Source organism: Tursiops truncatus, chromosome 14, assembly GCF_011762595.2.
Source record: "Tursiops truncatus isolate mTurTru1 chromosome 14, mTurTru1.mat.Y, whole genome shotgun sequence".
Lineage (NCBI taxonomy): Eukaryota > Metazoa > Chordata > Mammalia > Artiodactyla > Delphinidae > Tursiops > Tursiops truncatus.
The window spans coordinates 86,505,916-86,529,171 of record NC_047047.1 but is presented as its reverse complement, the minus strand read 5'-3'; the positions used below and the strand labels follow the sequence as shown (position 1 = coordinate 86,529,171).

The following is a 23,256-nucleotide window of genomic DNA, read 5'->3' as shown; positions in this document are numbered from 1 at the left end:
CAAACGCGCCTGAGAACAAAGCCTCCGAGGCGGCCAAGGCCCCAGCTGAGAGAAGACGCCGCAGAGGACGCTGGCCGCGACACCCAGACACAGGCGGGGACAACACCAGGAACCGCCCAGAGGGGGTGGCAGAAACAGGTGCCCTGCACACGCCGGGGCAAGAACAAGAGCAGGGCTGGGGACGGACTGGCATCTCCTCGGGAGCAGCCTGGGGCTCCGTGGGACGGAGTGGGAAGCCGGACTCTGCCAGACGCCTTGGCCTCGGGGTAAATGCCAGCTAAAGGGTTTACTCAACAAAGCCCTGAGCTGCAAGAACTCCTGTCGGCCCGGGCCTGGCCCACCTCCACCTACAGAGCCTACAGCGAGCTGCTGCATGCAAGGGCTCAGCCCTGGACATGATCTAGGGGCCAGCAAGGGAGCCCTGCAAGGGCACCACGAGGAGGCATGGGGAGGGGGAGGGGGAGGGGGAGGGGAGGAGACAACGGGAAAAGGCGTCAGAAGATGCAAGCATTAGGCGGATGCTGCCACAGAAGAGCCAGAGCCCGTGATTATACACACGGACACTCACCTACAGAACTCAATGGAGCAATCACCTCTTCACAAGCGAGAAAAGACTAGAGAGGGAAGGCAAGACAACCCCAGACAACTGAACCTGAGTCGACACAGCTGGAAGAACTGAAAACCAGACCCAATGCTGGAAGGACGCAAAGACAGAAACCCCAACGAATAATGTATGCAATATCTGAAGACACAACAAATCTACAGAATGAAACTACAAGACGGCTTTGTGCTTCAATTTGGCACTGTTAAAATGCAGTGTCTTCGTGCATTGGGTTGGAAGCAGCAGATCCACTGGCTATTTGATCACAGTTACTGTACGTCCCTTAAAATAATCTTCCACCCTTTAAGAAAAAGGGTCCTAAAACTCACCCAAGATTTGATATATTACTTGTCTTTATAGTGTAAACAGATTTCCAGTCATCATCTTGCAGAGCAAGTGTGAAAGGAACAGCACACCCTAGACCATCTAGGTTATGGTTATAGAAACACAAGAACTTGGGCACTTGGCTCAAAGGGATGCAGGACAAGGAAGGGGAAACTCTGGGAGGAGAAACCGGCACCGGGTGCACAGCTAGTAAGGACAGCACTAACCAGGCAATCCAGGACACGCACACAAAGATAAGGTAAGGTACTCGACTTAAAATTCAAATTTTTTCTGCGCAAAAATCCTGAAAAGCTGGCTAAACAAGTCATGGAACCCTACTTGAACCAGCAGTCAACAATGTAATTAGAAAAACGAGAAACCTGAGTATAGATTTGGCAAAAGATTGTAATTAACTATATTGGGAGTCTGAAGGAAGACAGGAGAGCATAGAAAAAGCCAAAAATCCTCACGTGCCATGCCATCCAGTCGCCAGGTTATATCGAGAGATAAAAGCAAGAAGGTAAAGACTAGAAGAAACGCTTTTTAAAATGTTGAAAGTGGTTGTTCTCAAGAACTCAGATAAGATGGAAAGGGAGTGCTTAGGGCTGGCTGATTTTTAATCAGATTTTCAGCCACTGACTGCTTAAACAACTCGTAAGAATTACTTGTTTTAAAAATTTTAAATACACAAAAAGAAAAAGAGCTAAAATCATGAACACAAGTCAAAACGTTGCAGAAACACGGATGTGCTTGGCATTTTCTCATTTTAACGGCCCCTCTGTGCCGGTCTTCTGCCTCTTATTTGCACAGTGGTGCCTCATTTTACCCTCCAAGCCTCATTACCTTCAGTCAATGGTCAATAATCAGATTCCCATCTTCTATGTAAACTGTTCTCCACAGTGATTTAAACATCACTGACAACCAAACCTCCACTATAACTTTCGGTTCTTTTATGTTTACTGTAGTAATGGTTCTTCAAATTCAAGAAAGCCATGGCCCACAGAGCTGTGTAAAGTAAACAAGTGCAAAAATCAGCTACTTCTTTTAACATAAAAAAGAAAAAAATAGAGTGCATGCTTCCAGGAACGCCAATGCTGGAGGAAAGGTACACAGGCAAATACACCGAAGTGAGTGGTGAGACTTAGGCCACAAGGAACGCCCGGGGCTGAGGGGAGGCGGCGGGGGCTCCCAAACCGGGGGGTCGCGGGCAGAACCGCTGCGCCCCCCGTGTGTCACGCAAGCCCCCGGCCCGTCCTGGATGACCAGGGCCTCTGGCCCCCCGAATCCCCAGTGACCTCGGCTGCACCGACGTCGCTGGGCCCTCCTGTCACCCACCTGGAACTCCAGGCCGTAGATCACCGGCGCGTCGTCCTCCATGCTGCGGCGGCGCACTCGCCTAAGGCCGGTCCCCGGAGCGGGTGCGCCCCACCTCAGCGCCCATTCATTCCCTCCAGCCCCGGCAGCGCCAAACCGGAACGCTTTCTGGCCCACCCCGGCTCCCGTAGGGCTCACTTCCGGTGTTTCCTGATGAGTCATCAATGCGCTCCTCGCCGGCGGCCAATGGCGGCAGCGCCGGGCTTGTGCGCATGCCCACTTGGCTCCCATCCGGGCTCTCAGCTCCCAGGCCCCGGAGAGTGGGACCGCGAGGGGACAACCGGCCTGGGGACTCCGGCAGGGAGGCGGGGGCGGAGCGAAGCCGGCCCGGCCCGGCTCGCAGTTACGGCCGCCCGGCGGTCTGCAGCTCGGGCCTCTCCCTGCTCCATCGCCCCAGAGGGAATGGCTTCCCTGAGGCTGTGACGCTGTCGTTGGACGGCTGGGCGCCGGGACGCATGCTTTGTAGGCATTGTCGTTAAGTTCTTCGCTCCAGCCTTACGGCTAAGGCATCATTCTTACATTTTACAGATGGGCCGCTGCAAATTTCAGTGACAGTTGAGGGCACAGAGGGGTTAAGTTGGGGGGCTAGGGTATGTGTCTGGCCTGTCAGACTTAGGTAGGCCGGGCCCAGGATCCTTAAAGTCAGGGACCGGGCTAGTTCATATCTGCAGGTGCCAGGCGGTGTGTGTGGCGTGGCCAAGGGATCGCACTGCCAGGGCTGGGGTGATGCCTGGTATCGAACCACTGGCATTGTTTGGCAGCATTTGCCTCTGTAGGGAGCCTGGTGGGAAGATCCTGGGGTCACTGGATCTCCAAGGACTGTCATGCTGGAGAGGTTGCCCCGCTCAGGCAGTACTCCCAAAGTGCCTGCCTTGACATTAGGCAATGCCTTTGGCAGACAGGAATGACATTGCATGGAGCCCCAAAATCCCCATAGCTGAACCTCCTTCACTAACCTGGGTCCCATAGGTTTCCAGGACCATGCACCTCTCCTCCATCTGTGTGACCATTTAACTTTTCCCTCTTCCCTTAATCTTTGTTTCAAATAACGAGGTCTGGAATAGGTATATGAAAAGATGTTTGATATCGCTGATCGTCAGGGAAATGCAAATGAACCACAACGAGCTATCACCTCACACCTGTTATAATGGTTGTCACCAAAAAGTTAAAAGTTAAGTGTTGGCAGGGTTGGAGAAAAGGGAACCTTTGTACACTGCTGATGAGAATGTAAAAGGATACATCGACTATGGTAAACACTATGGAGACTCCTCAAAAAATTAAAAATAGAGCTACCATATGATCTCACAATCCCACTTTTGAGATCCGAAGAAAATGAAATCCCTATCTTGAAGAAATATCTGCACTCCATGTTCACTGCAGGATTATTTGCAGTAGCTGAGACATGGAAACAACCTAAATATGTGTGAGTGTGTGTGTGTGTGTGTGTGTGTGTATGCACACACTCAGCAAGGGCTCACTGCCTTATGCCCATAGAAGACAATACTATGGTACCAGCTTTTGAGAAAAGAATGATCTTTATTGTGAGGTTGACCAGTAAGGAAATGGGAGACAGGTCTCAAATCAGTCTCCCCAGTCCAAGGTTCAGGGTGAAATTTAAGGGGTTAGGGAAATTTCAAACTTGAAAGCTGATTGGTTAGCCTCAAATCAGTCCATATAAACTACCGGTGCTGCTGGAACCCAGATTTTCCTTAGTGAAAGATTTCTTGCCTCATAAAGGGCTCCAGTGACATTTCTCTTTGAGTTCTGTAGACTGAAGATTCTTTGGGGGTCATCCTGGAGACACGTGCAGTGCTGTCTGTAAAATAACTCAAGGTTTGATTAATCAATTTAAGGAGAATAAGCAGTTTAAGCTGGTCAATGTTTTTTTATATATATAATGAAATATTATTCAACCTTAAAATGAAGGAGGTCCTGTCGTTTGTGACAACATGAATGAACCTAGAGGACATTGTGCTAAATGAAATAAGCCAGATACAGAAAGACAAATACAGTATGATTCCACATACATATGGAATCTAAAAGAGAAAGTTGAAATCATTGTAACAGAGAGCAGAATGGCGGTTACCAGAGGCTGAGGGGTGGGAGAAAGGGGAGATATTGATCAAAAAGTACAAACTTTCAACTGTAAGATGAATAAGTTCTGGAGAGATAGTTAATAATAATGTATCCTATACTTGATAGCTAGTGGGAACATGCTATAAGGCACAGGAAGCTCAGCCTGGTGCTCTGTGATGACCTAGATGGGTGGGATGGTGGGAGGTCCAAGAGGGAGGGGATATATGTATACATACAGCTGACTCACTTCGTTGTACAGCAGAAACTAACAACGTTGTAAAGCAATTATACTCCAATTTAAAAAAATATACTATAATTGAAATTTGTGGAGAGTAGATTTCAAGTGTTTTCACCACAAACACAGAAAATGGGAAATAAGTGAGGTGATGAATAAGCTCATTAGTTCCATTGTGGTCATCATCTCACAATGTATAGATATATCAAAACATCACGTTGTACACCTTAAATATATACGATTTTTATTTGTCAAAAATAAATTTTTTTTTACATCTTTATTGGAGTATAATTGCTTTACAATGGTGTGTTAGTTTCTGCTTTATAACAAAGTGAATCAGTTATACATATACATATGTTCCCATATCTCTTCCCTCTTGCATCTCCCTCCCTCCCACTCTCCCTATCCCACGCCTCTAGGTGGTCACAAAGCACTGAGCTGATCTCCCTGTGCTATGCGGCTGCTTCCCACTAGCTAGCTATTTTATGTTTGGTAGTGTATATATGTCCATGCCACTCTCTCACTTTGTCACAGCTTACGCTTCCCCCTCGCCATATCCTCAAGTCCATTCTCTAGTAGATCTGTGTCTTTATTCCTGTCTTATCCCTAGGTTCATGACATTTTTTTTCTTAGATTCCATATATATGTTTTAGCATACGGTATTTGTCTTTCTCTTTCTGAGTTCACTCTGTATGGCAGACTCTAGGTCCATCCACCTCACTACAAATAACTCAATTTCGTTTCTTTTTATGTGCCACATCTTCTTTATCCATTCATCCGATGATGGACACTTAGGTTAGATATCAAAACATCATGTTGTACCCCTTAAATATATACGATTTTTATTTGTCAAAAATAAAATATTTTAAATCATTAAAAAATAAGAATAAAGAATTGGCTGGGTCTGGTTTGGCTTAGTTGTGCTCCAGCGCCTAGCGCTGTGCCTGGTACTTAAGCTAGTTAGGAATCCTTGGATGAACGAAGAGATCTGGGTGGTTACACCAGAAATCAAGGAAGCAGAGGCACAGACGTGGGCATCCTATTCACCGGCACCGTTTGCCTAAGATTAAGTTGCGGCGCTAAGGAATGCAGGATCTTCATACTGCTGGATTAAATCCACCCAGCCATTATTCGTATTATTATTACCATTTTTATCGTTAATGTGGTTACACAGTAGTACAGATGCATGGCAGGAAAAGTTGAAAACACATATAGGCACAAAGACAAATCCCTGAAAATAAATGTTTCTAGGGTGCTTTGGCCAGGAAAATAAAGAGCTTAACCATCTCCCTTCCAGCTGCCCCTCTGCCACAGGTTTGTTTGTTGCCTCTGAAGGTCACAACGATTTCCCTCCCCAGTCCCAGGGAAGGGCTGAACTTCCCCCGCGCATTCCCCGCCCCCGATCCCCACCTTGGGGCCCACGCCCCGCCCACCAATGCATGAACCGGAAACGCGCCGGGCGCTTGGCTCCTGCACTGGGCATGCGCGGGAGCAGGCGCGCGCAGGCGCAGAAGCCTCAGGAGGCGTCGATTCCAGTCACTCCTTCCCGGCTTCCTCTATCCTTCTTGCCCCCTGGGTTACGGCTGTAGGTGACCCTTTCTCCAACCCCAGGGGGCCGGTGGCAGGTGAGGACAGGGCCCGGGCTGTAGGGAGGGGGTCGTGCTGTCCCTAACCGCAGCCCCGCCGGCCCTCAGACACAGTCCCCCGGGGGTCTTCTCTCCGGGTCTCCTCCCCGGGGTGTCCTCCCCGAGGTTCTTCTCCCCGGGTCTCTCCTCTCCGGGCGTGTCTCCTCCCGGGAGTTCTTTTCCCCGGGGTTTCCTCCCCGGGGGGTCTCCTCCCCGGAGGTCTCTCCTCTCCGAGGGTGTTTCCTCCCCGGGGTCTCGTCTCTGTCCCTCCTCCCGCCAAGCCCAAGCTGGTCCTGCCGGGTCCGCAGCGCGGGCCTTCCCTTCCGGGGGCGGCCGTTGGCTGCACACCCCCGGAGCAGCCCCCAATGCTTGGCACCGAAAGCTGGGGAGGGGTCTGCGGCCCAGGTCCCAGCCGTGGCCCTCAGTGACTTCTTAGTCCTGGTTTACTCTCCGGCAGGTGGACGTTCACAGTGACTCGCCCGACCAGACTCAGTATTGTGCGGGCAAAATGCGGTGGTTTGTGTAAAAGCATGTAAGTCTTGTAAATGTTGGCTGATTCCTTCCAGGACAGCATCCAGGACAGAGCTGACTGATAAGAGTGCATATACTGGGAAGATTTGAAAACACTTTTATTGTAAAAGAGCATAAGGCTTAAAGATGTGCTTTAAAATATGCCTGTTTTCCTCACCCTCATCCACAAAAGAGTTTGACCCCAATGAAACATTTCCTTGGACCTGCCATATCTCTTTATAGCTACTGGAAAACACTGTATTTAAATACTTCTTGTTTCTTTTCGTCAATTCAGAAGGTTGTACTGGGTGGCATACAGCGAGTTAGGGCCCCTGTGTGATGGGCTGGGAGAAGGGATTGAGGACTTCAAATAGGATAAAATTCACCAGTCCGCACATCCTGTGATTTCAGACAGGATCTTCACCGTTCCAAGACTGTGTTACCACGCTGCTTCGTCATTAAACTTGTAATTACTATGTTTATGTGCAGCTCATCACAGTTTAAAAAGTTCCTGGGCATCCGTTGCTATTTAATCTTCATTATCCCAGTTTACAGATGAGGAAGCCGAGGCTAAAGGATTAAATCATTTTCAAAGGTCACCTTATTTATCAGTGAAGCTAAGACTCAAGCAGTTACTCAGAGCGCTTTGTGCCTCCGCCTGCGGCTCTCGGTCACGACCTGTCTAGGAGCCTTACAAGGAGAGCAGAGGCAGAAAAACTGTTGGAATCCTGTCAGCATCAAGTATTGGTACTGTGGCTTTGGGCAAATCCCTTGACTTTCTCTGCTGTATGATGGAGCTAATGCTTTGTGAGTTGATCCTAAGGATTAACTATGATAACTCATGTAAAATGCTTGATCTGTGGTGGGTGTTCTTTACGTGGGGCTTTTATAAATATGTGCTAATTGGATTCCTACCTCATGGCATAGTTCTTTCATGGGAATACGGTTTACATTATTGCAATCTGGTAAAAGATTTGTAATTGCAGAGTCTTATGTCCAGAAAGGGGGCCTGAACAGCAGTAGTTTTCATTATTCTTAGTGAATTTAAATCACTTAAAGTTAGTACTTTAAAAATATTTTAAGGCATTAATTAAGCTCATTGTGCAAAGAACTCAACTGGACAAAGAGAAAATCCGATTTCTTTGCTAGCATTTTGGTGCTGACATAGGCTTAAAACCATGTCTATGATTTCATAAAATTCATTAAATCAATAGTAAGAGAAGCAAAGATTTATATCACATGCAAATCAAGAACAGATTCATATGCTTTTCCATTTTTAGATTATGAAATGTAAAAACTGCATGTAACATACATGGAAAACACAAAGTTCAAGTGCAGACCCGACGCCGTCTTCTGTCACTAGTGCTGCCAGCGGCTTAGACTCTCATGGGTCCCTCCCCCATCAAACCTCCCCTTGCTGTCACTTCCAAGCTCCTCCCCAACCGAATTGGGTGTTATTATCACCTTGTTTTTGTGTTTGTATTCCTAAAATAGTATATTGTTTCATTTTCATGTTTTGAACTTTATATGGAAAATCATACTGTTTATTTTTCTACCGGTTCTGGGTGCAGAATCAGATGTGTGAGATTCAAACATTGTTGCATTCACTATAGGATGGCTCATTCGTTTTCACTGCTGTTTAGTATTCCATTTTTGAAAATACTGCTGTTTATTTATTATGGTACCTATGGGCAGTGGTTCTTTCCAGATTTTTTATTTTGGGGGCTTTGAAAAGGGGGCGGCATTTTGTTTCTATTTTCTGTTTGTGACGTTCATGGTCATAACTTTTGGTGCCCATGTGCAGGAGTTCCTCCGTGATACGTAAGTAGTGGGACCATTTTTGTCTCAACCAGGACTCTTGAGAGTGAAAAGAGGTGCTTAATTTTACTGCAACCATGGGTGTAAAGTGGAATCATTCTAGAAAAATCAAGTTGAATGGCTGTTGAAGTCACAGGACACATGCTTGTGAAATGTGTATCCCTTTCACCTTGTTCAAATATTTGTGCAAAATATTTTTCTGTTGGATCCTCTGTAATCCTATTGATTTGTAGGAATTTTTAATATCATCTTGATATTATGAAGTCTGACAATATCAAGTGTAGGTGAATGTGTTGAACAAGAAGACTATTTACACACCGCTACTAAGTGTGTAAATTGGTACAACCACTTAGTAAAGCAATTTGGCGTTATCTGATAAAGAGGTGTATTCTCCATGAATGACCCACCGCACACGCTTAACTTTTAATAATGTCATGAAGGAGTTTTCACACGTACAGCAGGAGACATGTACAAGAATATTCATAACAGCACTGTCTGTAGATTCACAAACCTAACACCTCAAATATCCATCAACAGAAGAATAGATCTTAGGCTGTGGAACCGTCACCCAGTAGAGCATCGTCAGCAAAGATGAGTGAATCACAGCTTCACGCCACTTACAGGGTTGGGTCTCAGGTTAAAAGTGGGGAGGGGAAACTAAGGAAAAAACTGAGAAATCTAACACGTCTGAGGAAACAAATGTGGAAAATTAAGGAAAAACAAGGGTGTGACAAATCTCAGAATATTAGCCCAGAAAAGGAGGGGAAGTAGGTGTTATAAACATTGTATCCACTCCAGTTTAATAAAGGTTGTTTATAGAAGAGGGGCCTTCAGAAGAGTCAGGGAAAGGAGCAAGAACCTTCTAAGGTATTCCAGTGAAAGGAGTCAGAAAGCCGAGACGGAGCTCTCACCGCTGTCCCGTTCCATAGACAGCCCTCTTTCCTGGGGCCAGAGCGGCGTGTGTGTCACAGTTACTTAGTTTCCTCTCTGTCATCTCCTTGAGAGCCAGTAATGTAGCCTTAATGTAGCTGGTGTCTGAGACACAGTGGCGCTCGGCGAGCAATGACCCCTGACTTGCAGGGCGTCTCAGCCCAGTCCTTTGGCGATGTTTCTGATGAATGTGTAGCTTCCATTCAGAAATTAAGGTAAACAATCTAATTTTTACTCTGGGCTGGGTGACATCTGTGTAAACAGTGTCACTAGGAAACAGGTGACATTGATTTTCTAAATGAGATTGGATTAGAAACAAGGTTACTGGGGAGAATCAAAACATAGTTACAGACTTAAGCATTGACTTGAAAGAGCGTTCCTCTTAGCTTTCTTCCTTTCAGAAGATGATTTCTTTAAAAACAAGAATTTTAGGTGAGTTGCTAAACGCAGAATTGCTTGTCAGAGTTTTATTCCTTGCCAAGCTGTTCTTCAGAAAGGTTGCATTCCCCTTGCCAATAAGTAAGTTTCCCTAAAATTCTCCAGAACTGTCACTTCTAAAAATCTTTGCCTATTTCGCAGGTCACATTTTTTAAAATCATAGTTTCAATCTGGGTTTCTTTAATTATTGCTTAAGCAGTTGTTTCTTGCTGTAATGATCCAGTCCGCATAATGAATGGGTCTCGATAGTGATGCGTCTTCTCTTATTGCGTTGCCTGGTGAGAAGCAGCTCAAGGTCATCTGTGCACAGTCTTTCCTAGGTCCCCCCATTTTAGTCTGTCTTTCTCTGTATCTTGTAATACACACCAATTAACCTGGCAGTGACTTCTGCTTACTTTAAGAGTAGACTTTTCTCCACTTTTCCCTGCATATAAAGAAGGTATCTGTGTGATTTTGCCAGTTTTGATACTCTTCACCTTCTCCTGTAATTGTATGTATTGGACCTTATATCATACAGTTTTTCACAGGTGTCCATTAACGTAGTAACGGGGCATCTGGCATTATCATCTGCACTGTTTTTATTCCAAGAAGGGCCTGGTTAACCAGCAGTGGTTCCTGGCATCTCCCGGGCACTGTGTGGGCGCGGGGTACTTGAGTCCTCAGGGGCTTAGTCAGGGGCCCTGCTTCCATTCCTGGTCAGATGAGTCCCATCACTTCTCTGGTTCTTAGTGTCCTCATCTGTATTTTGGGGCAGCCGATGCCTGTCTCGTCTGGCTGTTGCAAAGGTTAAACAAAGTCATTGCCGTTCCGTGGTCTTCATGCTTAGTCTTCGTGTCCTGCCTGGGGAGGACCAGGAAGAGCCTTACACGTTGGGGTTCGTCCACTCTGATGTTCCTGAGGCAGCCTCCCATTGGAGCTGTGAAACATTACAAGTAAAGGGGCTTTCGTTCCTTTTCATTGTATTTTTGACTTATTTATAGCTAATAATTATTAAGTGAATATGTAGTAAATGGGGAATTAGTAACTGACTATGCTGGTCAAGAAACTTCTCCAAAATGTTTAACTTTGAACCTACTTTAAAGTAATCTTGCTTTTGGATCTCAGGGTGGTCCAGGCTATAAAAGGGAAAGAGAGCTAATTTGCAATACTGTGATGAAAGTGTTGACAGAGAAAAAAGTAATCTTACCTAGAGACCAGCTGAGTATAGTTACTTTTTTTGTTTTTTTCTCTTTTGATACAATTTTTAAAGGTTACAGTCCATTTACAGTTATTACAAAATATTGGCTATATTCCTCGTGTTGTGCAATACATCCTTGTAGCCTGTCTCATAGCCAGTGGTTTGTACCTCTCATGCCCCCACCTCTGTATTGCCTCTCCCGCTCCCTGCTGGTAGCCACTAGTTTGTTCTCTGTACCTATGAGTCTGCTTCTTTTTTTGTTATATTCACTTGTTTGTTGTATTTTTTAGATTCAACAAATAAGTGACATCATACAGTATTTGCCATTCTCTGACTTACTCCACTTCGCATAATGCCCTCCAAGTCCATCCATGTTGTTTCAAATAGAAAATTTTTGTTCTTTTTTATGGCTGAGTAGTATTCCATTGTGTGTACGTGTGTGTGTGTGTGTGTGTGTGTGTGTGTGTGTGTGTGTGTGTATACACACACATACATACCACATCTTCTTTATCCATTCATCTGTTGAAGGACACTTAGGCTGCTTCCATATCTTAGCAATTGTAAATAATGCTGCTATGAACATTGGGGTACGTGTATCTTTTTGAATTAGTGTTTTTTCTTTTTTTGAATATATACCCAGAAGTGGAATTGCTGGCTCATATGGTAGTTCTATTTTTAATTTTTTGTGAAACCTCCATACTGTTCTCCACAGTGGCTGCACCAACTTACATTCCCACCAACAGTGCAGGAGGGTTCCCTTTTCTCCACACCCTTGCCAACATTTTTTGTGTTCTTTTTGATGATAGCCATTCTGACAGGTGTAAGGTGGTATCTCACTGTGGTTCCGATTTACATTGATGATTAGCGATGTTGAGCATCTTTTCATGTGCCTGTTGGCCATCTGCATTTCCTCTTTGGAAAAATGTCTGTTTGGTTCTTCTGCCCATTTTTCAATTGGGTTGTTTGATTTTTTGATGTTGAGTTGTATGAACTGTTTATATATGTTGGATATTAATCCCTTATCAGTCATATCATTTGCAAATATTTTCTCCCATTCAGTTGGTTGTCTTTTCCTTTTGTCAAGGTTTCCTTTGCTGTGCAAAAACTTTTAAGTTTAGTTATTTATTTTTGCTTTTTTTTCCTTTGACTTCCAAGACAGATCCAAAATATTGCTGCGATTTATGTCAAATAGTGTTCTGCCTGTGTGTTTCTCTAGGAGTTTTATAGTATCCAGTCTTACATTTAGGTCTTTAATCTACTTTGAGTTTATTTTTGTATATGTTGTTACTATAGGCTGAAGTAGTCTTGTCTTGGGAAGGCTTGAGGGCAGAGGCGGAACTTCAGCTGCGTCTTAAAGAATGAGTAGGGTTGAAAAGGCTGAGACCTCACACCCGTTAGGATGACTACTGTCAAAAAGACAGAAAATTAGCTAGTGCTAGTGAGGATGTGGAGAAATGGGAACCGTTGTGCACTCTTGGTGGGGATTTAAAATGGTGTAACTAATGGAAGATAGTTTGGGTAGTTCTTCACAAGATTAAAAATAGAACTGCCACATGAATGATCCAGGAATCCCACTTCTGGGTTTTTACCCGAAAGAGTGGAAAGCAGGGTCTCGAAGAAATATTTGTACACCCATGTTCACAGCAGCAGTATTCATAGTAGTCAAAAGATGGAAGTAATCTAAGTGTTCATCAACAGATAAATGGATAAACATGGTATGTACGTACAATGGGATATTAACTCGCCCTTAAAAATAAGGAAATTCTGGGACTTCCCTGGTGGTCCAGTGGTAAAGAATCCACCTTACAATGCAGGGGACGTAGGTTTGGTCCCTGGTCAGGGAACTGAGATCCCACATGCTGTGGGGCAACTAAGCCTGCGCGCCGCAACTACTGAGCTCACGCACCTCAACTAGAGCCCGCGTGCCACAACTACAGAGCCCACGGGCCCTGGAGCCTGCACGCCACAACTAAAGAGAGAAAACCCACACGCCACAACTAGAGAGAAGCCCGCACGCCGCAGTGAAGAGCCTGCACACCGCAACTAAGACCTGACACAGCAGAAAATAAATAAAAAATAATAATCGTTTTTTAAAAATAAGGAAATTCCGACATATGCAATAACATGGGTAAACCTTGAGGACATTGTGCTCAGTGAAATAAGCCAAACACAAAAGGACAAATACCACGTCATTCCACAAATACCATATTTAGGGTCCCTCCCTAGCGTAGTCAGATTCATAGAGACATACAAGAGAATGGTGGTTGCTAGGAGCTAGGGGAGCGGGAGATGGGGAGTTAGTGTTTATTGTATTATTTATTTCAGTTTTGCAGGATGAGAAGAGTTCTGGAGATGGCTGGTGGTGATGGTCGCACAACAAACTGAATGTACTCAATGCCACTGAACTATGCACTTAGCAGTGATTACGGTGGTAGATTTTATATGATGTGTCTTTTACCACAAAAATAAATAAATGGCTGGAGAAATGGAGGCTATTGAATTTTAAACCATTTGAATATATAGCTGATAAACTGATAAACATTTTTAGCCGACTTTTATTTTTTAAAGCAGTTTTAGATTCCCTGCAAAATTGAGAGGAAGGTGCAAAGGCTTCTCATCTCCCTGCTGCCCCGACACAGGCAGAGCCTCCCGCATTATCCACATCCCCGCCAGATGGTGCGCTGGTTATAACTGATGGGCCTGTGTTGACACATCATAATCACCCGAAGTCCACAGTCTACGTTGTCTCTCGGTGTGGTACATTCTATGCATTTGAACAAATGTATATAATGACGTGTATCCACCATTACAAGGACACGAACTCACCATTTTTATAAATTCAAAAACAATTTCAGTAAGATAAAATCATCGTAATAGTAACTGAGATATAAGCTGATGAGTTGATGTGCATTTGTTTCAGGTGACCATGGAGAGTGCTAGAGGTGCCGAGCAGCAGGCGCCCGAGCAGAGTGGCCCAGCCGAGGGGCCAGCCCAGAGCATGGCTCCGCAAGGGCCCCAGGAAGACCAGCGGCAGCTCCTCTATCATGAGGAAACTATTGATCTCGGTGGAGACGAGTTTGGGTCAGAAGACTCGAATAACTTAGTGGACAAGCTCGACGAGCCCATGATGGAGAGCGTCCTCATCTCTGATTCCCCGAACAACAGCGAGGATGGCGCGGGGGACCTGGGTTGTTTGCAGGATGTCGTGGAGACTGCAGAAGGCGGCTCAGATCACAGACGGGAAAGCGTCGTCGATGAAGAAGCGCTGGACGCTCTGAGTGATGATGGTGAAAGTGAGGGAGAGGACACACCTAAAGACGTCTCGGACATGACCCCCGACAGCAGAGCATCATTGAAGGAAGACCCAGAGCAAGAGGAGGTGAAAGACCTGCCCACCTTTGAGCACGAGGGTGCAGAGGACTTGGGCCCAGGGGACGTGAGGGCGCCCGCAGCGGGGCCGGCATCAGGGCTGTCCCCCCGGCAGCCGTCCCCCAAAGACGAGCCGGTGCCCATGTGCACCATCTTCAGCCAGCCGCCGCCCGCCGGCTCCCAGCCCCAGGTCCTGCGCGATGGCTTCGAGTCCCAGATGGTGAAATCGCCCAGTTTCAGCGGCGTGAGTGAAGCGGCCGCCAGGACCCCTCCTCAGGTGGTCCAGCCGAGCCCTAGCCTGAGCAAATTTTTTGGTGATACAACCAGCACTAACTCCTTGGCCTCGGACTTCTTTGATTCCTTCACAACCTCCACCTTCATCTCCGTCAGTAATCCCAACGCCAGCCCTTCGATTCCTGAAAGCTTGTCTTCACTTGCCGCTACCCCAGTGGGGGAAGACTCCCTGGGTTCTGCTGACCCTTCTTACTCCCCAGGGACGGAAAGATCAGAGTCAGGTGTTTCCACAGCTTCTCTGGAAATTCCTCAGTCTCCAAAACCGTTTTCACAGATCCAGGCTGTGTTTGCCGGGAGCGAGGACCCCTTTGCCACCGCCCTGAGCATGAGCGAGATGGACCGGAGAAACGACGCCTGGATTCCCGGGGAGGCGACCAGGAGCGTGCTGATTTCAGTCACCACCCAGCAGTGCAGCACGGTGTTCGTGGGCAAGGAGGACCTCACCATGCCGGGCCTCAAGTTCGACAACATCCAGGTGAGAGCACAGGGGCTTTAGAGCGAACGTGGGCTGCTGGATACTTCTCAGCAGAACTGGTGATTCTGTGTCCGCAGCTCATTGCTTTTCATCTGTTTGTGTTTCATGTATATCCACGTGTAAAAAACCTTTCAAGGATTGAAAAACCCTTATTTTTCAGCAGTTCCAAAGATTCTGATTGCGGGAATCTTTATGATGTCACTAGGTAATTTGGAACCCTGCTGATTTCTCTGATATAATGTGGTTTAGGTACTAATCAGAGTCTTAGAAATAAGTACTAACAAGGTATTTGCGTAACAGTTCTCTGAAGTAGTTCTGAACTTTGCGTGATCAGTTTATTTATGACATTTGAGCTCTAGTAAATGATAAATCCCCGTTCCTCTTTTTAGATATGGAAAACTATATCTGCAGTACATATAATGTGCTTGATGTAGAAAGAGTTCTTATAGATTTGGTAAAAAAAAAAAAATACGAATGGCCCCTCAAAATAATAAGTCATAAAAATATATAAATATTACATACAGTAAATAGCAATATTAAAAAGTTCAATCTTACCAGTAATCAAAGGTGGTAAAGTTATTTACATTTTCTGTTGTCTAAGTTATTTATAATTTTTCCATGTTTGTTAGAATGTGAGAAAATAGCCTGCTTAAGCAGCCCTGGTGGGACTGATAATTTGGTACAAACTTTCTTAAGTAAAGTTGTAAAACGCACGTCCAAACGCGCATATCCTTTGACCCAGAAATCCCACCCTTAGGAATTATTTGTAAGGAAATAATCTCACTGATGTACAAATACCCAGCTTTTGGGCTGCCCATCAGAGTGAGGTTTATAATTGCAAAGAACCTGAAACCATCTGAAAGTCCATTATCAAAAGGCTGGTTGAATACATTTGACACATCTTGTTTTTTCAGTGGAATGTTTACGTAGGTATTAAAAATGATGTTATATTGAAATAAATATTTTTATCGTGAAAAAAAATAAAAATGATGTTATAGCAAAATACTTAATGAGGTTCGTATTTTATAAGATGGCATGTAGCTTGCCTTACGTGATAATGTTTTTGTAGGTATGTGTGTACGTCCACGTGAGGTTAGCTCAGTTGCATGTCAAGTGTAGTTTGTCCCGCCCAGGTTGCAGGTGGGATCAACAGTGTCTGTGCCACATGAGGTCTTGCGTGGGTCTCTCCTCTGGGAACTGAAGGAGGACCCTGCGGTCCTCAGCAGGCCCTCCCGGGGGAAGGAGTCCCCCTTCCCACACACTTGGCGGGGTCAGAAAGCCCGGTGCAGGCAGTGGAGCCCTGAGCCCCGTGAGGCCGAACCCCGTAAGAAGTAGAGTGGCTGCTGGAGAAGTGAGGCCAGTTGGCTGTTTTTCTCAGTAACTGAAGTGAAAGCCTGCAGGTTCCAGATATTTTGCACGTCCGTCTCTACAGCGTATTTGCTCACTAAGCGCATCTTCCTTGTGGGCTTGCTGCCCACCAGGCACTGTCCTCAGCCCCCTTCTCCACCCTCTCAAGCAGAATGTACTGAACATGAATTTACCTTCACAGGGTCTTTTCAGTGAATCACAGTTATGGACTCTGATTTCAGGGATATCTGATGTTCAGGATTTGATGACTTAACCCAGTGGTTCCGCACAGGGTGCTGAGGCCCAGGGCTCCTAGGGTGCATTTAGAACCATGTAGAGGTATTTCACTGTGGTCGCCTAAAGGGCTGGGCTGAGCACATGAGCTTTCACGGACAGGGCCGGGGATGCTGAATGCCCTGGGGTGGCTGGGTCGTCTCCTGCAGTGAAGCATGTTGGTCGTTCTTGAGTTGGGAACACAAAGTGCTGATGTTCATTCCTAGTTTAACCCAGATTGAATCAGGCATGGAGGCCCTTTCTACCAGGGAAAAGCACGGGTTCTGTGATAGCTCCTCTGCAGCTTTGAAGCTTCCAGGTGGCTACTGTGAAATAAGCAGGGCATTGGGTGATCAGCCAGGGTTGGGGCGCCCACTGCATGGGCAGGACCCACACTAGCGGCCAGCCAGGAGACAGCGTGTTTCCTTTCTGCTTCCTTTAAATCTGAAGGCAGTGTCTTCCGTACCTCTTGCAATTCACAGTGATTGTTTTGGAAACCTCATGGTAAACTGGAATATGAATTAAGAATAGTTCCTAAAATGTCTTTGACTTTCCCATAGAACAAATGTGCTGGTTGTTTCTTCACCTGTGTCTCTTCAGTTGTATACTATCCTTCAAAGAACTTTTCATTCCCAGGAGAGAAAAGAAAAACTGTGTGATTTACCTTGGAAATGCTGTGTTTATTTGCCAGAGGACTTACGATCGGGGTAGAACACGTCTATTAACTCACCGTGCACACCAGGCTTGTAAGAGGTCAACCAAGCATTTGTTGGATTTACCTGTTCACAAGTTTCTCCCTGTGCCACTGTAACTGTTGCAGCACTGTTCTAAGTCAGCTTTCTAAAACACCTCGAAATTTTTCCAAATTGCTCACCTGTTGGTGCCTAATTAAAAATTCCTTCCTATAGGATAAAATTTTGGGGGAAAATTGTTAAATTGTTTCCTTATGAAGTGACTTCTATAGCAGTCTGAGTTAAGTTAGAGGCCATGAAGGTGAGCGTGTAACACTTCATCCAACCATATAGCATCAAAAGAGGAATGTCGGCATTTCTAACTAATTAGAGTCTTAGATGGCCTGTGTTCTTAAAGAGATAAATGGAAAGTTTGTGGGGAAATGATCGTTCAGAAATTTTCAGAACCAATGAAGAATGGAAGTTGGAGAATATTTGTATGAAGCTTGTTCAGTAAGGAGAGAGAGGGGGGGAGTAAAGGAGGGAGAGGGAGAGAGACAGAAGAGATAAGTAAACTAGAAGCAGCAGAACGTCAGTGGTAAAGGTAGTAAGATCGTGAAGGGAAAATAGTAGGGTGGGGACTCAGAATGCTGTGGCCTTGCTGGTGGATCTGGAAACCCAACGTCCAGACTTGAGACTGGGCCTTTCCACCACCCTGTCTGATTCTGCCCCCTGATTCTTTCCTTCCCCTCGCCCTTCCTGCAATTTGGATTTGATGGGAGTCCCATCAGGGAAGCCCACAGTTTGTGAAAATCCCTTTCCTGGGCCATGCTAAGTCCCTGTGTTGGAAACCTACGGATGGCCGAAGACGTACCTGTTCCTGCAGGTCTGCTAGCTACGAATTCTCTCCCCTTTAAGTCTGAAGAAATTTCATCTTCACTATCAAAGCTCTTTTTGCTGGAGATGCAGTGTGTTTACAACACGTAGACTTGGAGGTTGACTCAGCTTTATTCCTTTCAGCACTTTGAAGGTGTCCTTCCATATCTGCCAGTTGGTATCGTTGCTGATTGAAGTCTGTAGTAATTTTTATCTTTGCTCTTCTGTACCTAGTGTATATGTTTTCCTCTGGTTGGTTTTAAGATTTTATCACTGGTTTTCAGCAGTTTGATTCTGATGTGCCTTCCCATGGTTTTCTTTTATGTTTATCTTGCTTAGGTTTCATTCACCCTGTTGGATTTGTGGCTCTATTATTTTCATCAATTTTGGAACATTTTTGGTCATTACTTCTTCAGTTAGCTCTTCTGTTTTTCACTCTCTCCTCTGCTTCTGTGAACTCCAGTTTCACATATTACTTGATATTACTAATGAGGTCATTAAAGATCTGTTTCTGTTTTCAATCATTTTTCTCTTTGTACTTAAGTTTGGGATTCTGTCATTCTGTCCTTCAGTTTGTTCATCTTTCCTTCTGCACTTTGTAGTTTGCAGCTGATGCTAGTCAGTAAATTTTTTGTATTTTTTGTCTCTATAATTTCCCTTTAGTTCCTTTCTATATATTTTTCTCTCCTCATTCTGTTCAAGTTTTACTTTAGATCTTTGAGCACATTTATAATAGCTGTTGCGCAGTTCTATTCTGAAGATTCCATCAGTGCTGTAATTTCCGAGTCTATTTGTATTTACTTTTTCTTTTGGTCATGAGTCACGTGTGCCTGTGTTTTCACATGTCTAGTGATTTTTTATCAGAGGGTGGATGTTGTGGATTTCCTAATGTTGAGTGTCTATATTTTGTCATCTTCCTTCAGAAAGACTTGTATTTTGTTCTAGCCAGCAGATTCCTTTGATCCTTTTCAGGTTTATTTTTTAGCTTCTCAGGGTGAGTTTAGAGTAGCTTGCATACTTGGGTGACCTTTCTGACGCCTGTACCGAGTGCCTGTGTGTCCGAGAGCGCTCTGCAGTGGTCGCCTGGACTGGACATCTCAGCCCCAAGTGAGCTCACAGCCCTGTCCCGGCTCCCTGTCCACCCTTCGCACGCACCGTTTACCACTCAGCGGTACCCTCGCGGGCCCACGTGGCTTTCCAGCCCTGCTCTTTGTAGAGTTCCGTCCTGTCTGGTGCTCTGACTGCCAGGTCCGGCCAGCTGCCCTCCAGCTCCCAGCCAGTCCCCGCTCGGCGAGTTCCCTGTGCTCGGTGTGACCCCCGCACCACTGCGTCCACAGCTGCCTTTGGGTTCAAGAGCTCAACTCCTTGTCTCCCTCGTCTCAGATCACATCCTTCTCTGTGTCGGAAGACACTTGTTGTGTCGTGTTTTTCATGTTCTAGTTGTTTACATTAGGACGATAAGCCCAGGCTGGGTCACTCTGTGATGGACAGAAGCAGAAGTTGCTGCCGCTGAGTTTGTTCGCCACATTCACAGGTGGGCCTGGCTCCCCTTTCTTAGGTTCCTGATGTGAAGGATGCTGACCTATGTTGAACGTGTGTGTGAGATAGGGAAGGTCTGGAGTGGCCAGTACAAGCCGTTTTGCAGCCGTCCTAAAGCTGACGTATCATTGAACAGCTTCCCTTAAATACCGATCTGTTTAGGGCCCCCTACGAAAGGGGTTTAGATCTGTTTTTGTCTTTACAGCTTAATTAAGATACAATTCACATACCACATAATTCACACATCTAATTTACAATTCAGTGGTTTTTAGATTTTTGACAGAGTTGTGCGGTCATCACCACATCAATTTGTGGAACGTTTTCATCACCCCAGCGGGAAGCCCCAGACCTCCTTGCTTTCAGTCCCCACCCCTTCACCCCACCCCAGCGCCAGGCAACCACTGACCCGCTTTCCATCTCTCTGGATTCTCCTCTCTGGACACTTGATACAGATGAATCACACGACACGTGGTCTGTCATGACTGGCTTCTCTCATGGCAACATGTTCAAGAGTCATCCGAATTGTAGCATGTGTCAGTGCACCACTCCTTTCTGTTGTCACATACGGTTGACCTTGAACGGCATGGTTTGAACTGTGCGGGTCCACTGACTGCTGGGTTACATAGTAAACCTGCGGTTAACACTTTGAGGAACATCCCAGCTGTCTTCCAAAGCGGCTGCACCGTCTTACATTCCACCAGCGGCGTATGCGGGTTCCGATGTCTCCACAACCTCGAGTTTGGAGTTTGTTTTGTTTCTGTTTGTTGGGATGTCGTCTTTTTGGGCAGTTTCACTCCCCCAGGACTAAGAGGACAGAGCCCTCCCGGGAGGAGCAGCCGTGTTTCTCGTTGGTGCCCAGGAAGAGCGCCGGGCGAGGCTGGGCCACTGTCCTTTCAGCACCACTGCCTGTGACCACGTGTGTCATCAGGCTTCCTGACAGTAAAGCCCGAGGCCCGTGCTCTGGGAGTCAGCTGCTCTGGGTTTTGCTTTGACTTCATCCTTTAAAACTTAGAAGGCACTGCTGAAGCCGTTCCCACGCTGCAGCGGGGGAGGCCCTCTGCAAGCTGAGATCCAGCACCTGACTCGTTCACGCTCAGTCTCCTCACGCTCCCCTGCCCTGGGTGCCCTCCCCGAAGGTTTGCTGATTGGAAGGGGCCCCTGGGGTTCTAGGTGGATCCCACCCCACACAGCTCACAAGACATCCTGCGGAGGAAGCTTGCTCCCCTCGCTCCAGTGAGCATGGAGGGTCTGCGGCAAAGGCGCTGTGACCCCCATGTCAGAACTGCCTTCAGCTGAGTGACACGGCGAGAGCCAGTCCATGTTAGGGCGTTTTGTCACGTCTTTGGGCTTTCAGAGGTGAGATGATTGTCAGTTCTGCATACGCTCGTGTCTCAGGAACTTCCCTGCTAACTCAGGTGTTAACTAACAGAGAATTTTAAAGGGCAGGAGATTTTCGCAGTGTGGTCCTATTAACTGAGACGGTTGCAATGATGGAGAAGTTAGATGGGTCTTCCCTCGGCGGCATGAAGATGTGATTTTGCCCTTTCCTGGTTCGCAGTTCCTCTGGCTCAGATAAAGCTCCTTGTCTGAGAGGAGTTACATTTGTGCAAAGCTTTATGGAGCCATATGGCTGAGTTCTTTTTATTCCGCCCTTTAATTATCCCTCCTAGATCAGTTAGCCACTTCTGTGGTTCTGGCATCTGAAGTATTTCACCTTATCCTCTGAAAGCAAAAACATCATAGAACTGCAGCTTCTAGATCTCTGCCCCTGTGTGAGACGTGCGGCTTGGTCTCTGAGCACCTGGGCCTCCGTCCTGGCTCCTCCCAGGTTCCTCCTGGGTCACTTGGCCGTGGATGATCCCTTTTCCCCTGGCCTCGCCCATCTGTCCGCCCGTACGGTCACTCAGCCCAGGTGCAGGCGGGTCTAACTCGAGGCTTGGGCTGAGTGAGCCCCTGTGTGGAGGCTGGGGGGGGCCTTTCCGGAGCAGCCCGCTCCCCGAGCGGAGGGCCCGGCAGAGGGAGGGACCCCTGCTCTCCTTGGGCTCAGGAGAGACGCAGCCCTGGGCGGAAGGCAGTGCCCTGGGCCACCACTAACTACTCTAGCCAGGCCCTAGGGGCTGCCGGGGGCCCAGGCCGGCCGGCAGCTTGGCGGGATGCGGGCAGAGGGCGCTCAGGCCTGCCCGCCCCAGCCTGGGTCCCACCGTGCACGCCGCTTCTCCCAGGGGCGGTGTCGCTCACGCCCCCCGTGCCCCGCGCCTCCGGCCCCCCGCCTGGCTTGCTGTGCCCCTTACATAAGCCTGGTACAGGCGCTGGTGCTTCCCTGCTTCCTCTCCAAAAGAAAGAGCCCTTCTAAACTGCACATTTTATTAAAGATCGTGATACCTTAGCGTCTGGTTGATTGAAGTTTGACTCTGCTGTAACCACATTTTGACCTCCATACACCAACGGAGAAAAAGGAAATTTGGGTTATAGCTGTGGGCTCTGGTTAGCTGAGTTTAATTAACATTTTATTGTCCTGACATGTTTTTCTTACATTCTTTCAAGGGAGATGCAGTTAAAGACTTAATGCTTCGCTTCCTGGGTGAAAAAGCTGCAGCAAAGAGACAGGTCTTAAACGCCAACTCGGTAGAACAGTCTTTTGTTGGATTGAAACAGCTCATTGTAAGTAACAGTGTATTTGATTTTCTGTGTGTGGTTTTTTTTTTTTGATAAGTCCTGCTTCCCTTCATAATATTTAACCTCCAGTTAATTACTTTGAGTATTTTATCCTAAGCCCTTGCACATAAATAGAATTTTGTTGGATTAGATAACCAGTCCTGTGCAGCAAAGAGCATCATGTTAACGTACTTTTTATTTTTTAAGTCCAATTTTTAAAAAGCATGATTTCAAATGATCAAATTACTTGAAGCAGTATATACTTTGATTAAATATGCTTCATCAAAAATAACTAGAGTGAAATAATTTTATGTTGATTTTCTTAAAATACTGTTTTCTCCACTTGGCATAGAAGGTTTATTATTAAATGAGTGGATTCCCCAGAAATGCGCACAAAAGCCTTTCTTTATTCATTAACAGGAGTAAGTGCAAACACCAGACAGAGACACTGTTCTGAAATAGGAAGCTCTGCAGGCATTTTAAGCTGGGCGGGGCAGATGCTTCTGGTGGCCTGTGAGCCACTGGAAACTGTCTGCCCCACAGCATCTTTTATGATGTTACAAAAGCTTGTGTCCTCAAGAAGGTCAATAAGAAACACTTGCTTAAAGAAAAGAGACAGAGAGAGACCTAAAAAAAAGAAAAGAAGAAA

At 46.2% G+C, this 23,256-nt stretch overlaps 2 protein-coding genes across 10 annotated transcripts in view; one reads left to right on the top strand and one right to left on the bottom strand.

Annotated features, from left to right (window-relative positions):
• The window catches only part of EIPR1 (EARP complex and GARP complex interacting protein 1), an 88,580-nt gene extending 86,162 nt beyond the window's left edge, over positions 1 to 2,418 (bottom strand). For 3 of the 5 annotated variants that reach the window (XM_033838059.2, XM_019943341.2, XM_033838061.2), the window contains exon 1: positions 2,261 to 2,417. In XM_033838059.2, the coding sequence (XP_033693950.1) occupies positions 2,261 to 2,302 (42 nt within the window). In that variant the 5' untranslated portion in view covers positions 2,303 to 2,417. Of the gene's footprint in view, positions 1 to 2,260 lie in introns of all 5 variants that reach the window. The other 2 variants (XM_073791627.1, XM_033838060.2) reach the window with 1 other exon arrangement.
• A 3,682-nt stretch (positions 2,419 to 6,100) lies between these two features.
• TRAPPC12 (trafficking protein particle complex subunit 12) overlaps positions 6,101 to 23,256 on the top strand; it is a 64,560-nt gene continuing 47,404 nt past the window's right edge. For 4 of the 5 annotated variants that reach the window (XR_012325833.1, XR_004521698.2, XM_004316572.4 and 1 more), the window contains exons 1-3: positions 6,101 to 6,235; positions 14,029 to 15,246; positions 22,497 to 22,613. Coding sequence is in view for 3 of the 5 variants with exons in the window: in XM_004316572.4 (XP_004316620.1) it covers positions 14,035 to 15,246; positions 22,497 to 22,613 (1,329 nt within the window). In the remaining 2 variants the exon portion in view is untranslated. Of the gene's footprint in view, positions 6,236 to 6,692; positions 6,768 to 14,028; positions 15,247 to 22,496; positions 22,614 to 23,256 lie in introns of all 5 variants that reach the window. The other variant, XM_073791624.1, reaches the window with a different exon arrangement.